This window comes from Vanellus vanellus (assembly GCF_965231255.1).
Source record: "Vanellus vanellus genome assembly, chromosome: 12".
Classification (NCBI taxonomy): Eukaryota; Metazoa; Chordata; class Aves; order Charadriiformes; family Charadriidae; genus Vanellus; species Vanellus vanellus.
In genome coordinates, this window is record NC_138917.1 from 6,456,823 (window position 1) to 6,473,720 (window position 16,898).

At 38.2% G+C, this 16,898-nt stretch overlaps 1 protein-coding gene across 1 annotated transcript in view; it reads left to right on the forward strand.

The window, feature by feature from the left end:
* CDYL2 (chromodomain Y like 2) overlaps nucleotides 1–16,898 on the forward strand; it is a gene marked incomplete at its 3' end in the record, with an annotated part of 57,707 nt that overhangs the window by 23,953 nt on the left and 16,856 nt on the right. The window contains exon 2 of the mRNA XM_082489320.1: nucleotides 8,932–9,526. Within this exon, the coding sequence (XP_082345446.1) occupies nucleotides 8,932–9,526 (595 nt within the window). The remainder of the gene's footprint in view (nucleotides 1–8,931; nucleotides 9,527–16,898) is intronic.

Genomic DNA, 16,898 nt, shown 5'->3' on the forward strand with positions numbered 1-16,898 from the left:
CAATAGGGGGTATGTTCCTTCGAAATATCTGCAAAGCTATAACATTGTCCTCTTTCAAAGATCACTCTAAAATTCACTCAAAAACTTTGGTAAGGAGAGGGCATTGTACAGTGGCCACTGGGACTGACCAGTATCGCCTTGTAGCCCCTCCAACATGCTGTACCCTCCTCTGGTCTCTCATCTTCTCCCTGACGCATAGGCTTTGTAAAGCCAGCAACCTGCCCTCGGACAGGTCTTCTCAGTTGCCACACAACCCGAAGTTGGCAAAGCCCTTCTGGACAGCCGAAGCTCATGCTCACATTGAAATCCTAAGGCACCTATGGAAACCACTGAGTGAGGACCAGCTCCCCAGAACCTCGGCTTTCACTTCTTTGCGCTCAAGTTTACCACTTTGCTGTAAAAGGGCTAAGAAAATATTTTTCTACCTACCACACAAGAACATGTGGGTTATTTTATGACAGTTGTAGCAGTAGCATTTGTAAAGCAATGAGTCACTGAGTGGTGGTGCAGCAGAGTAGTTCAAATATTTATTTATACTGTATTTTAGCTGAACCTTTGTATTTTTTTCATGTGGAATCTTCACTTCTGGCTAAGCTTTGGGATGGGTGTAAAAGTGTTGAACTGAAGTCCTGCCTTCAGTTGAATCTGAAAGAAGCCCATATGGTAGAGGAAAAACTGAGTGAACTGTAGAAGAGAACACTAAAATAAGCTGGGTCTGAACAAGGTAAAGGAGAACAAACTGCAAATGAACATAAAAGAAAACAGCAGTAATTTTTTTCTAATGATTTCAGGTGCAGCTTTTATGTAAATTAATAACTGCTTCCTGCATTTCAGGACTTGCTTTATTGTTGGTGAAAAGCACCTTTAGTGATAGTCACATTTTTACTTTTTAACTACCGCTTTCACATTTCCACACCTGTTTGGAAACTTGCGTGTTTTTAACAAAATCCAGGCAGTTTTACTGAAAGAACTGTGATATGTTTACATAAACATGGGTTTGCTTAGAAGTCTTTTCAAGTCCTGCTCCTGTTCCTATAAACTGCTTTTAAAATAAAAGTAAAAAACCATGTGGTTTAAATCCTGGGGATTCCTACTTTGATTTTACTTGCATCTAAGTAAATTGGGAATAACTCTGCTGATGTGCAGTACTGTAAAGGAAGCATAGGCAGAATGTGGTCTTTACGAGGTTGTGCTGAACTCTTCATATAACCACACACATTTCCCATACACACTCTCAGATGGTATAAAACTGGAGAATCCCATTGAATTCAACAGCGAAACATTTGAGGAGGTAATTCACAGTATTAGAAAGCTGAGAGCCATACATATGTCCAACACAGCCAGCTCTTTGTAGAACATAGCAAAATATTTTGTCTCCTTGAATTTAGATTTCTCATTCATCTTTTAGTCATCTGTGCTTGTCACAGAAATAGACTGTGTAAGAACAGTTCTGCATAAAGCAAACTTTATCCCTGTCTCAGTTCTCTTCGATTAGGAGCATACACTGTGTTTTTAAATCTCTTATGATAGTAAATAGGAACAGCATTTATTTTTTCCTTTGTTGATCTACAAATCAGGAAAATATCTGTTGTTTCTAAATTTAAAGTGTGCACTGTAATGTACAAAACACATTTAGCCATATAGTAGAAATTACCAGCTGTACTTTAGTACTGAAATAAAAGTAAGCATTTATCGTCAAATTCTAAGGTTCTAGATAGCATTCGAACAGACACATTCTGAAGTAAATTGTGCTAACAAGTTTGTAGGGGGTGTTTTCAGAACTGACCATTTTTTAACATAAAGGACATCAAGAATTTGGTATGCCCTGCTTCTTGCTTTCCTTTCCTTAAGGAATACAAACACTGAAATACAATAATGAACTGATTTATTGTACAAAAGAAAAAGGGGGGTTGATAAATGAATGCATCATTATGCTTTAAAATAAATAGAAAGCCCTGTGTTCTTTGGATTTCTACAGATGTTGTATGTGTTGATTAATGTTTGTAAGTGAAAGGGATTTAAACCATTTACAGAGGAACAGACCTAAAGAGGTCTCCCCCCCATTGCATAACAGTTCTTTTGATGACACGGGCGCACACTTGGTCTGCAAAGGAAAACATCCTGCTCTTCCTCCGTATAAAGAACATGGTCAAGATTACCTTAACCTACTGCTAAAGAATATCTTTAATTTTTAGAGCACTTTTCTTGCACTTTTGAAAACTGTCTTGTTTTCCAAATGACAAACTAAAATATTTTTTATGAAATCGTTTCATTTAAGAATGTTTGCTGTGCAGCCTATCTACAATCAGCCTGGGCAGAAATATGTTCTGTATCATGAACATATCCAATAAATATTATATCATGTAATGATATGATTATATCCTGTAATTGCCTACAATGACGGGGACTACACATGTTGACCAAGAAATCCCTTCCTGGTCCCTGTGTCATCTGCCAATTTTCCTTTTCCAGTCCTTTCCCAGGAGACAGTATCAGTCTATACAAAAATGCCCTTCTTCCAGTGCCAGATTCTTGTGTATATTATTATTCCTGTTTGCTCCAAAAAACACAATGATTGTGGCACTTCCACCACAGATATTGTTTAAACACATACACTTAAATAGCCTAATAAAAGAAACTGATTTAGATTACATCCTTAAATTTATAGTGGGAGAAGGAAATGGTTTTAATAGAGTGGGAGATTTGAGCACTGTAAGTTCTGACCAGGAGAAAGCTGCCATAAACAAAATGCGAGAAGACAAGGGCATGAAAATGGGTTCTGTTAGTAGAGTCAGCAACAGGGACAGATGGCATCAAGGGAGAAAACACAGCCTTTGTGTGGAGCTGGAGATGTGGCACCAGGGTAGTTTTCAAAAGAGCTAGAAATAAACGAGAGACCGGAGCAGAATTTCAGTTTTGGTGAGGCTGAATTTCAGAGAAAGGTGGGACTTCCAAGAAAAATGGTGTACGGTCACTAGAGATATGAGTCAACATGGAAGCTGGGCTTGGCTGTTTTTCTGCAGGCTGTCAGCCAGGGCTTCATTTGATCCAAACTGGTAATAAAGGCAGGCTCCTTCAGCCAGAAGACCCCTCACACGAAGAGAAAATCATGTTGCTTGCATAAACACAGAGCGAGGCTTATGTTTTGGGTTTTTTTAAGTATCTGGGTGCCAGGGACGGTAGCTAACGGTGTACTTATGCAGGCAAAATGCTGGGTCCAAAAAAAGTCTTAGGAATGTGAAAACACCACTTTTAGCAGTAATTTCTAATTGCTGCATCACTACTGTAAAATACAACTAACTTGCAGTGCACTTCTGATTTTCTATACAAACCTGGACCATGGAATCCCATAGCAGGAAGTCCCTACGGTCTTGCTGTCCATTGGGAGAGGAAGATGAAAGAGGCAGGCTTACATACAGGGACCAGCAGGGGTTTGGACAGTATTTATTCAGTTGTAAGTCTTCATATGTATGTGTTGGAGGACACATATACCTAACGCAGTGGTTTGCAGCCATGTTTAATACGAGGCTTAAAAAGAGGAAAAAAGAACTGAATAAAAAGCAGTGTCTTCTTGACATCAACAGGGTGTTCACTGAACTTCCTGGGAAGATGTCATTTGATATTTTGCCTGTGAATAATTCAGATGAGGAATGTCTTCCCTTTCATTTTCATAACTATCGAGCCCTTTCACTTTCAGTTTTACCTTGCAGGTAACTACACAATGTACTACTGGGGGGGTTTCACAGCTGGCACATTGATTGGATCTACTGTTTTTAAACTGTGGGTCAGATTCTGAGGAGAGACCCAGCATCCATTCCACTCTTATTTTTCTAACATGATACTGACTGCTTCAGCGGATATGGTGCCATATTTTTCATACATCTGGAACAAATGCTCCAATCACCAGATTTTGAGAAAGTAAGTACAAATACAAGAGAAACACAAATAAGTTACAAATGCAAGCAAGCAAGAGATTTACAATTAATGAAATACATTATTTCTTAAAGCGAAGGTAACAAAAAGGAGGAAGTTTGGGCAATAATGAATTTTTAAAAGACAAACATGTTGAATCAGATGGCCTTTATCTCAGAAATCTTACTGCCTTTCTTTCCTTGGCACTTTCTTCAGATACCCTTCCAACACCCTGAGGCACAAAATGGGACAAAGACCTCCAATGAAAAAAAAACACATAAAACAGTACAAGTCCTGTAATTTATAGTAATGAAAAGCAGTTTTTCTCATGTATGTCATGAAATCGGTTTGCTGGTCTGTACAGTATGCTAACAGAGACCATCTGAGCATCACAATTTACAGTTGAAATTGTTTACATAAATATGCACAGTCAAACAAGCGGAGATTACATATACTTATTTTGGAAATCGCTAAGCAGATATGCAATATTCCAAACCTTTCTGGAAGTTTACTTATCTCCTGGAAGGTGTTTTCTGGGAGCATAAGGATTTTTGTTTATGCCCTGTAGAGCTCCTATGAACTGTGAGATGAGTATATTGTGCCCCGACTTTACAGTTAGATCTGTAGAAATAATTCAATAGAAATGACCCTTTTTTAACTTAGCCTAGATTTTTTTTATAAGTGGACAGTAACACTGCTCTGTTAAATGAGTTATTTTGACCCTGAATCTTCCATGAAGGAAGATGTATGTGTGTTGTACTCTGCATATATCAGCACTTGATTGCCAGATCACAACACTTAAGTTTATGAAGCTTTACATATTTGTACTATAATTGATTAGTATTTTTTTTATTTCACGTTTAGTTTAGAATACAACACATTTTTTTAAAGGCTTTCATTTATGACTTTCATCCTACTCCGCGCAGCTGTGTATAGAGCTAGGTTTAAGGCTAGTTGGAAACTAAAAATTGTGTTGCAAATGCATTTGCAGATGCCATGGTCTCATTCTATTTGTTCTCTTTCAACATATTTATATGGTAACACATCAGCACCTCAATTCATCCAGAATTAGCCAGGAGGGGCAAGGAGAGAGAAAATCCAGGCAAGTAATGGTATATGTCAATTCTAGCACTCTCTTAACTGTGATACTCCTGCAAACTTTGTTTGCAGTCATTTCACTTTTATTAAATTTAATGGCTTAGTTTTCCAAAACGAATATAGTGAATTCAAAGATTTGGCAAACTGTAACTACCAAGATCACTTTTGGGAAGATGTTACTTGGTTCTCATTAAAGACAGAACTGAGGGGGAAAATGGAAAATCAGACACTGAAGCCATAGATACTTTCTGCATATTCTCAGAACTGTGTATTGCTTATTCTAGGGAAGGAATGAAAGCATTATATCTGTTAATCACTAGCTGTCACAGAATTATTTCCATTAAGAAAACTCTCATGATTTTGTGAAACCTTAAGTAAATGCAGAAATATTCATATTCTTACTTTATATACTAACTGTTAAAAAAAAAAATACATAATTAAAAAAAAAACAATAGCGATGTTTGTGATTACTGTGGACTGTGAATAGAAGGAAAATGGGTCAGACAGTACCAGGTGTGGGTAAAAATCTGATATTTATGCCTACACTGAAGCACTTCACTGTATCCAGTGAAGGAACAGAGTGACACTGAAGGGGAAGAATATCCATGACAAACTTAAAGCCCCCAGAAAGAAAAGGGACCACGTTGAGAGGTCAGGTATGCTTGATGCTACCCTCAAATGCATTCAGTGATGAACAATGAGGCAGTAATGAGGACGAGGCAAATATCTACTCAGACTTTCTATGCATCATTAATCAAGCCAGTGGGTACGATGGCTGAACCAAAAAACTCAAAGAAAACAACTAATTTTGGAAAAACCCACATTTTTTTCATTTTCTCCCCAGCAAAACAAAAAACTGAAAAGGGGGTTGACCAGAAACAGAACATTTTGTCTTCAGTTTATTTACTCCCTCATTATTTTAGTTTCATTAGTTAAATTTGAAGCGAAACATTGATTTTTTTGTTCTGAAAATGCTGTAATGCAATGCTTAGTCTTTCCCAAATATATTTACTCTCTGAATATTTGTTCTGAAACCATTTATTAAATTTGACCCAATTTCATATATACTTTCGTTCTCCCTTCCTGATGTGTTGAACTGGTTAATCACATTCTCCATTGCCAGTATTTTGTTTCCCGGGAACAAAGAACATTCATGTTTTCTCCTTTTATCCTTCAATTGAAATGCATAATGCCTCATCACCAAAATACTTGAGTGTTTTCCATATTTAAAAATGCTCTCCTCTTCCCTTCACTTTTCCTCCTTGTGGAATAGCAACAATGTGAAAATGAAAAATCAGTATAGTCAAATTTAAAGATATGCGGATGAGTGAAAAAACGTGAGGTTGAAGAGATGCTTTTTGTATGCAGTTCTGAAAATGTCAAGGTATTTGTCCATCCTTTCTGAGGTTCTTCCTTCAGGGAGCAAGTAGGGGGATGGAATGGTGTAATCCCTCGAAAGCAAGCAGTTATTTCAAGGTAGCATCAACCTGACTCAGAGTTTCTGTTCCAGGTCCAAACTCCTGAATTAAAAAGGGAGAGGAGTGCGTGTGTTGTTTAGCTAGTACAGACAGGATAGCACTACACCAAATTCTCTACAGTCATCATAGCTACAGTCTACTGAGTTTAGCAGCAATTTAATTTTTTCCCCATGACATATCTATATATCTGGTTTGCTCCTTGGTTTAGTGAGCTGCAGTAATTAAAGCAACAAATTCACAGACAACCACGGGCCACTACAGAATCCCCCAATTCAATGTACAGTCTTTCTGGGTAGTCTCACATAGGAGGATGAGAAGTACTTTAAAGCCAGGGATAATTTGGACAGCTGCTCTCTATAAAGTCAACAAGATCATAAAAAGTCTATTAGTTTGACAATTGAAAGCCGCACATCCCAAATGAGGACCAAAAAAAATACCAGTTCATTTTTTTTGTGAGGACTTTTCCTCTTTTCAGACAAATGATCTCAAACTTGCCTTGCCTGAGCTTCAGTTAACTGTCTTGCCACACTGAGCAATCCTGAAGGGGATTGTGCTAAATTCAGAGTCAAGAGGATGCCTTGCTTTGCTTCTGCGGTGGTTCTGTGCAGGTATTTGATAAGACAGAACACAGGAACGAGCTGTTTGGGATGCGGCAGTTGAGTGCCCTGGAGATGGAGGAAAGCTGTCCACTATGACTCAGACACAGGTATCTTAGCACTGTTCCCATGTAAATGAATTGAGATAGAAGTATAATGTTTAGTTGCTAATTACATTTAGACTCCTTTGGGGAACCCACCAAGATTTCTATGAACGTACAGTTCCAGCCAGTGAACAGACAGAATTAATCCATTGGTTTGCTCTAACAGGGGACCTAAAAAGAACAATTACTTACACTGCTGTGATTGCCCTTCTTCAAGGTTAAATTCTCCATACAGATTCCACTGTTGTTCCTCACGTGAGATGATTTTTCTTTGAAGAGCAATGAAAGCTATTACATTAGCTATCCACTTATTTATTTTTTTTTTATTTATTTTTCTAATGTAACAATAGTGCTTTTGGTTAATGATAATGATTTTTTTTTTCATTAGTGGCATCTTTAGCCCTCATAAGACACATTTTTAAAAAAATAAAAATTAAAGAATTGGAAAATAAAATTTGGGAGACACTTCAAAAGGTTTTTTCATCATAACCCAATTTTCTGGCATTACAACATTTTTTCTAATGACTTGATCTAAATTTCACTTGATGCAATTTAAACCCATGTCTTGCTGTCCACCGATCGGGTTTTCATATGCACTCTGCCTCTAGTTGAGATCTTGCCAGTGCTGAGATAGCACAAAGATTTCTTCAGCTGTACAGTCTGCTTTCCACAGCGGCATGATGCTGTGAATGCACGTTCAGCTTGCAGTCCCGATATAGTCCCTTATCCCTTGATGCAGAAATGTTCCTTAAACTGACATTCTCTAGCATAGGTTCATGAAATTAATTACTTCTACATAAGAATCCTGCCTTTGTCCCTTTCATTTGCTTTTTTTTTTTTTAAATTGGTGCACTCACAGATTTTGTGTATTTACTCAAATATTGCATTCAGAAAAAATACATATTTTTATAAGTTGGAAGTAGCAAAGTGGATGTACAGTACTGCAGATAAGATCTTTGGTGTAAAATACTGTAATTTGTTATAATCAGTTCTCTGTTCAAGATAGTTTGAAGACACAAAGGAGTATGGGGTTATTTACAGGTGCATAATGCATGAGCGGGTTCAGAAGAATGATCAGTAACTGACAATATAGCAAAAGATGCTTTATTTAGCTCTTTCAAACAAGAGGTAGCTGAGGAATGTAATAGTAATAGTCTCATTTTACAACCAGATTTTTAAAGAAATCATGCTTTCATTAACGATCTTCAGGCCCTCTCTTGTTTCTTCACATTGTGGCTATTGCAGGTTCCAGATCAGATTTCATCAGGTATTTATGTCTCTTCTTAAAATTTAAGGAAGGGGGAATGGACTCACTTCTCGGGGGCTATTGCATTCCTCTCCTCTACTGCCAGGTCTGTTCATGGGAATTCTTTGTCAAGTAGGAACATGTTAACACTGATTCCTAGATGTTATCTCGAGTGGTTTCTACTCACACCAAGTGGGTTCTCATCAGCAGTCAGCATGGTCTGTATCGGATCCAATGGGAAGGTAGTGTTGGACTGCATCCTATGAAATTAAGGTAAGTTTTAACCTGTAAGATAGGGGGCTGCATTTTGGCTAGCCTGGGTCGGCTTTCTGTGTCAGAGTCATTTCATGCTTTAGGCACTACATTTTAGGAGAATCTCATGAATACTAAGGTGCCTTTGCAATGTCAGGGAGACTTTCCTAGCTGTAGATGAAGAACATAGAGTTTTCATGACCAAACTATTTTTTCTTTCTGATACATTTGTTTTTTTCTTTTAGGTGGAAAGGATTGTAGACAAAAGGAAGAACAAGAAGGGCAAATGGGAATATCTCATCAGGTGGAAAGGCTACGGAAGCAATGAAGACACCTGGGAACCTGAACATCATCTACTACATTGTGAGGAATTTATTGATGAGTTCAATGGACTACATGTTACTAGAGAAAAGCGATCGAGACACGGGAAACAGGCCAGCGCTCCAAAATTTTTACGGGAAAGTCGAGGGTCATCTGTTGAGAAAATATCACATAGACCTTCTGAATCTGGGAAGTCTAAAGGGTCAACACACAAAAGGAAGAGAATTAATCCATCCCTTCAAAAACAGAAAAGAGGATATGCAGCAAAGCCAGCATCTGCTAATGACAGGGCTGCTAAAACTGTGACTTACCGAACTACTCCCAGTGGTTTACAGATCATGCCACTGAAAAAGCCACATAATGGTCTGCAGAATGGAGATGGCACTCATGAAAAAGATTCTAGACATTTTGGGAATGGCTCACAACAGCCAAACATGGATTTAAATGATCACGAAGGAGAACAAAATTTGCCCAGCGTGTTGGAAGTTAGTAACGATTCAACTGTTGTGAATGGAATTGGTATGTAATTTAAACTACAGTCTTGGGGGGGGCGGGTTTAACTGCAGCAACTGCAAACAGAGAGTCCACTCATGGAAAAATTGTTGTCATGCTACACAAGTGATACAGTGAGAAGCACATAAACAAGTTTCACACTCTTTCCCCATACGTTATACCATTTTTTTATCTGTTGGCTTCTCTGCTTCCGCTTCTCACGGAGTGACATGAAGCAGTGTGGGCTTTGTTAAATGCCTTTGCAGTGTAAAGTCCTTGTGGGGAAATGATGACGAGGCAGCAGAGGTACATATAATACTGCAACTTTGGTTTTGTGTATCACCAAGTAACAGATCATTTCTCAGTTACCTGTGCTCAGACCCAATGGTCTAGAAAGATCAGGATTATTTTAGAAACACAATTAATACCACTCTTGCTAAAGTAACCGGGTAAGTATGGCTGAATAACATTCAAGTTCCTCAGTATTAGTGCTTGTCATATTGAGGAGTACGAAGCACTGCCAGGTCCTTGTCTCGGATAGTGACTGGATACATCAGAAGTCACCAGACATACTTTACGGAAGGTACAAACAGCTTTGAAGTGAACAAGAAGAAATAGGAGAAATTTCTTTCTAATCCTCAGTTACTGACTGGCTTAGTTCTCAAAGAATAAAGGTTTATGTTCTCTATAAATACTATTCAGCTTAATACAACTAAGTAGCTTCTCATTATCCATACGTGTCCAATCTTTTTTTTTTTTTAATCCTACCAAATTTAAAGCCTCAGTGGTGCTTTGTGGCAGTAATTTCCAGGAGTTGACAATGAGATGCACATTTTATTTCATCATTTTTTTGGGGGGCTGGGGCTTTGTTTGGGGTTTTTGACCTTTACTTTCATTGAATAAGCTCTTGTCCTTATATGAAGGGATAAAGTGGGAGGCTTCCTGTCAATCAGGCAGCTCCAGCCTTTTTAGCCTTCCTACCACACGGAAGTCTTTGCATATTCCTGGTAGTTTTCTGTACCCTCTTGTGCCTTTGGCATGTGGGTTTTTTTTAATACCTTTTAAAAACAGCAGGAGCTGTTCCAAATGATTTCTGCCTGCTTACTGATATAGTAGCGATACAACCTTTTAAGAATTATTTTTTCTGCTGTTACACACTGCATAAAGGTTTTCATTGAGTGATACACAGTTGCTTGTAGGTTTTTTTCTTGCTGGTTACAGTTAATTTAGAACACAGCTATATGTATGATTCTTTTCATTATGCATTTAATCTGCTTTACTGTTGCCAGTTCACCTTTTTCTTATGACTCAGTGAAGCTCTTCAAAGTCTTTCCTAGTTTTTACTCTGCTTATTTTGTATTCCCTTCAAATTTTCCTCTCATACTTCTCTTCCCAGTTCATTAATACATACATTAAATAAACTAATCCTTCGGCAGGTCCTTGGGGCAGCCAACTACTAGTCATTTGACATGATGAAAAGTAACCATTTGTTCCAATTATTTATTTTTATTAGGCACTTTCTATAGGCCATGATAGCACTCATTTCCTTAACAGCTTCTTGTGACTTGCCCTGCCAAAAACTTTTCAAAAGTCAACATAAATTATATCACCCCACTTTCCATTTTCTACCCTACTGGCAACCTCACAAATACTACTGGATTTGGGAAGTAGAACTGACCTTGCCTGGTCTTACTGGTTACATGCTATAACTACTGACATCTTTCAATGCCGGCATGAAATATCTTGTTAAAGACTCCCAAACCAGCAAAATGTGTGGTCAGCTTTAAATGCCTAAGTACACCAGACGATGTCAATGACACTTAAAATTGAGAGTGCAGCAGGCTTTTGTATTTTGATGAGTTTGAGCTCATATAAGACTGCTTAAAAAGTTACTTGCTTCTTTAAAAAGACTTGCACATCTAATTACAGATGTGTATAAAGTTATTTTGCTTTGCTTTCTTACTGCTTCTAATGAAGTTCTTTTAATCATTTGTTTTATGTTATTCATTGGGGAAGTTCTTATACAAATGCATCTTTAAAATGCATCAATTCCCATATTTTAGAATCTTTTTTTTTTTTTTAACGAAGAACTAACGGACCACAAAGAACTGTAAAGGTCAAATGACCTTTTCATTTCTCCCCACAAGAGCTAATGAATGGCATCCACCAGCCCCTGTTTGACTAATCCCTGTAAGAGAGCTCTATTTCAGTAGAAAGCTGCTTTGCCTAAGCAGCCAGGTGTTCTGCCATGTACAGAGGGCTCCTGGCCTAACAGCTGATGCATGCAGCTCTTTTAAAACATTTCTTTATGATGGTTTTTGCTTTCTCCAAATCCATCACTTCTGTTCTCTATTTTGCTCTCCTTTCTGCCTTGCATTCTGACCTCTGGGTAGGCAAAAGCAAGAGATCTTTAAATCTCTACCTGTTTCCCGTCTGAAAAACCCATACTCAGCAGCACTCCCAAGGTCAGAAATCCCTCCAGTCTTGCTGTGTGATACCCAGCACATGCATAGTGGAGAAAACTACAAAGAGGAGAGATGAGACTACCAAAGTAAGAGCTGACAGAAACTGTGAAAGAAGGGTCAAAATAAAAATACTAGCTTTTTTTCTAATATTGCCCTACAAGCTTGAGAGAAGCCACATCTCCTGATACAGGATTTTGCATCATTGGAAATGTCAAATTGAAGAAACTTGCACTATTCTCCAACAAGTCCAACAATTTACTGAACTCCCTTAGTATTCACACTCACAGGGAAGTAGCACAGAAGATGCCGGTGTGATTCTGCCGTGTGTCCTGTTAGCATCACAAACTCATTTTAATCAGGATAGATGTCACATTAAAACTGGTCTGAAATTTTACATATTACAAATGAAGAAAGTTTCAGAGAAAAATGCCAATTTGTTGAATAACAGAAGTTTTGTTCCAAACATCTTGGGTTTCAAAACTTTCTCCAAATCTGAGCCAAGGTCCCAAGGCTTTGTCCCCTGAGACCGGGAGCAATGTGGCAGTCTGTTTGGCAGGACTCCCACGTTTAGTTGTTCTGAGGCAGCCAGCTATGCCAGAGGTTTCAGGCAGTCTGCCACAAAGTCTGGAAGTCGAAAGCCCGGCATGCCCCATCAACGCTCACAGGGCTCCCAGGCACTATAAGTAGAACAAAGAGGCAGCCTGGAGGACCTGGGTTTGGCTCCCAGAAGCTGGGGCTCCCGGGCAGCCCTGTGCAGAATCCAATGAAGCAGTCATTTGTGTCAGCTTTGAGATTGCCTATATGGAGTCCAAAGGAATGTCAGAGTCATTTCACAGCTAAGTGTAAGAGTGCACAGAAAATGTATATAGAAATTTTAAGTTGGTCTTGAGATGAAGCCTAGATTTGGAAAATTCCCCACAGTTTGAAAACGCAGCTGTAGGCCCAGCTCTGCTACCAGTGTTTTCCTATGGTTGAAGGCCTCCAAAACCCATCAACTTGAACCAGTATTCTTTCATATTATGATAAAGTTTAACTACCAGTTTATTGAACCAAGCAATATAATTAGTAATTTATAAACTATAACTAGTCAAAAAATATCTATTTTGTTTGTCTGTGGTATGCCACATAGCAATTTGAAAACTAGTTTTTGATGACTCCTTGAATGGACTTCCACCAGTCTGTGATTGGTTTTGTGTATACATCCACTTGGGTATGAGCATTTCCTGCTCAACCTATAGATAAAAGTCTCACTGGTAAGCTATTTACCCCAGAAAGGTGACTGTGTACCTACAAATGTATGCAGAAAATCATATATGCACCCTAGTGGAGGCCTGGGACCTTGCTGAAGTCGACACAGACCTTTCTAACCAAAACTTCTCTACCACCTTCTACACATCCCATCATAAAGAGAGTAGAGTCATCTTTACTGACAGTTATTTAAGGGTCTGCAAATTGGAAAATGTTGAAAAACTGCAGAACATCCACTGATGCTCCCAGGAGCTAACAGTACCGTTCTTTCTGATGATATTTGTTGACTTCTGGTATCACATTTCTGTTTCTCTCCAGATACTGTAATTGAGAGTGATTGTTTTGTCAAGTTTCCTGACAGCATCAAAAACCATCCCCTTTTAATTTTCTCTTTCCTTTTTCTACACTGCTCTATTCCTGTACCGTCTGCTGAAGAATTTTTGCTTGTCATGTATCACTAACCATTGTTTTTCTCCATTACGAAAATCTTTGTAGTCTCCTGGTGCCCTTAATTTAAATACTCTCTATGAACTTAGTCACCGCTTCCTCTTGTTTTTTTAGCTTGTTCTGTTTTATTTATTCTGGAGCAATACTGGCAGTAAAAGACAATCAAACATGCTTGCTTTCTCAGTTTGGATAAAAACTCATTACTTTTAGATATCTTACAGATGCTCTCTTAGCTGGAGAAGTCTCAGATTATTAGTAAATTTTCAACAGAACACTGCTTTTAAGTATGTACAGTATTAACTGTTACCCACAAGAAAGACAGAAAGGAGACAGAGAAAGGCTATTGGCAAGACTGAGGAATGCCATGCTGTTTTACCAGGGAGAGTAAGGGAGCATGGTTTATTTCACCTAGAAGAATTAAAGCCTTAGCTCCATGTTCCTTTCCGTTCAGCATAAATGCATGCTGCTAACAAAAGGAACAGTCCAGCCCTCCTTCCCATGGTATCCTGATCATGATTCCCATCCCTTCCCCTCTACCAGTTCTAGTACTTTTGAGGCTACAAGGTGAACCTGATCTGTTTGAAAATTAACCATGGTTTTGGAGATTGAATTTCCAGTCAGAACAGTTCATCAGGGTAGTTCACCGTATGGCTACCTACCTGCACACTTGTACCAGCACAAGGGTCACTACGTAGCATGGTGGCACACAGACTGCTCCATTAAACTGCCTGAGATGAAACACTAAGAAAAGATGTATCTGAAAATAACAGTAGCTTGAGGTGTCCTCTTCTAGCAGATAGAAGCAGTGGAAGGAGATGGGGAGATCTGAGTCCTCTAAAGCATCGAGTGATGTGAGGCTCATTGCGATCTTTTCTCTCTTTCCTTTCCTACTCTTTGCCTGCCTGAGCTTATAAATTTCTACTGTGTTTTCTGCAGTGCCTGGTATAATGGAGCCCCAGTCTCAGACTCAATCTGGAGTCTTTAGGCACTTTTGAGTACCAACAGCAGCAGCGGTAACATAGTTACATGTTGTTCCCTTTGACAGTAGTGGAGTACTAGGGAAGATACAGGGACAGGCAACTAAAACGATGAAGAGGAATAAAAGAGGCTTCCGTCAGGAGAGGGGGAGGCTGAGGGTGAATATGATCAAAGTTTACAAAACCATCAAGGCCTCAGATAAAGTAAATGCGGAACTGTTGTTCACTAAATCCCTCAATAACAGAACTAGGGACCACTCACTGAAACTGGTAGAACATCAGATAAAAGCACAGATGAAAGACATTTTTTCTCTGTGTAGTGGCTACACAACTTCTCAAACTCATACCACAGGAGGCTGTCTGTGGAGACAGACAGCATCAACAGGCTCAAAAGGGGATTAGAGAAATCCGCGAAAATGTCCATGAGCAACTACTGAAGGAAGCAGGAAGGATGAATCCTCTCATAGTGCTATACAAACTTAGGGGAAAGGACTGCAGAAAGTGGCCAAGCTTGCGTTTTCTCCTTAAATAGCATCTTTCACTGCCATTCTTGGAGAAGGATTACTAGATGCACCAGAGGTCTGGGAATATCTGAAATTCCCTTTAAAAATACTGAAACTTCTAAACCTCATTGTGGTTTTAGGTATTCCAAAATTTTACTGCTGATTAAAAACAAGGTAATAATTACATTAAACTCCCACTAAAGGAAGGAACATTTTCTCCTGTTCTGTTTTCTTTTTGTACTGAGACTGAGCATCAAATGCTCACTACTAACCAGTAAACCACATTTAGAGGTACCTAAAGCTTCCTTAGTTAATTTGTAACATCCTTAATTTGTTTCACACACAGTATAGATTGCTTTGAGAATGCCTCTTTGCTCCAGAGCAAACTTTCAGTAGCTCCATCACATCCATGCAACAGACATGCTCTGTTGGCCTGGTTTCACTTGAGTGTTGTCTTTGGATTTAGCTGATCATTTTCTCCAGTTTATCAGATTAAGCAAGATTACAGGGATATACAGTATACACTGAAACAAAAATTTACTCATTATGTTCTGTTAATCATCCATTCTTGGAAATTATACTTTTCCATTTATGTTTATCTCCAATTTAATTTAGATCTTTCCTCTGGTTAAATTTCTGTCAGCTGGGATGCATACAGTTAAAATATTTGTATAAGATCTATAGTTTCTTACATCATCTTTTTAATTAACAAACTGAATACATTACTCAAACAAAGAATACAACAAAAAATTAAAATAAAATCATTACTGTGAGGCTTTTTGTTGAGCTAGATTATCTGTGTGAGTTAATCTTCTACCGTGCTCTCAGCATCTGTATTTAAAATAGATGTGGCATAATCTTCAACACTAGGTAGATAATCAGTACAGTTGGTCTGACACACCTTCCATTCAATGGTCATTTGTGCCTCTGATTTTGTAAGTTCTTTACACTTTAACTCTTCACATCTTAGTAGTTTATTGCTGGGTCAAGCAACATAATAAGGTTTGAATAGATAAAAATGCAATATTTAAAAGTCTGCCTAAGTCAAATAATTAATTTGTTTCAGTATATTATTTCCAATGCTATTAGTTTTCTATTAGTAATTTCACAAGTTGATTTTTGTTTGTAAGAATACATATCAAAATACATGCAGTAGCAAAACCTTATGAAAAAGCAGAAATGCGCCATAAGAAATTATTCATAATTTTAAAAATTCAAGCACATGGTGATTTCTACACTTGTGGATAATTCTTGTCAAGACAACAAATTTCAAATTCTGCTGTCTTCAAATGCCTTTTTTCAACTTGATGATCTAATGTAACTTGTCCATGTTTGCATATCACCACTTAAATCTCCTATTCAGTATAATGCAGGCAATGCTTTTGATGGTATCTTTTAATTTAACAACGAAAAAGAGTTTTATGACTGACTGAAATAGCAGGCTTTTTAACAAACATGCATTTCTGTGTGTAGATATATGTGTACACCACGCACGCATTACATGGTGAGGCCAAATGATGCACCAGTTCAATACTATTAAGCACTCTATATATTTTCAACATCACATATCATAGCTGCAGTGTGTACACACTGAACAATTCCACAGGCCATTGCCAACTGAGAAGTATCAGACAGTTTCAGTTACCTATGTCAAGTTGAAACATAGCTAATCCAAGATGAGGGCAAGTGACTGGTTTTGAGAGTAATCTGTTATGAATTGACCATTCAGTTCTGTTCCAACAGAGTATTTTTAATTGGA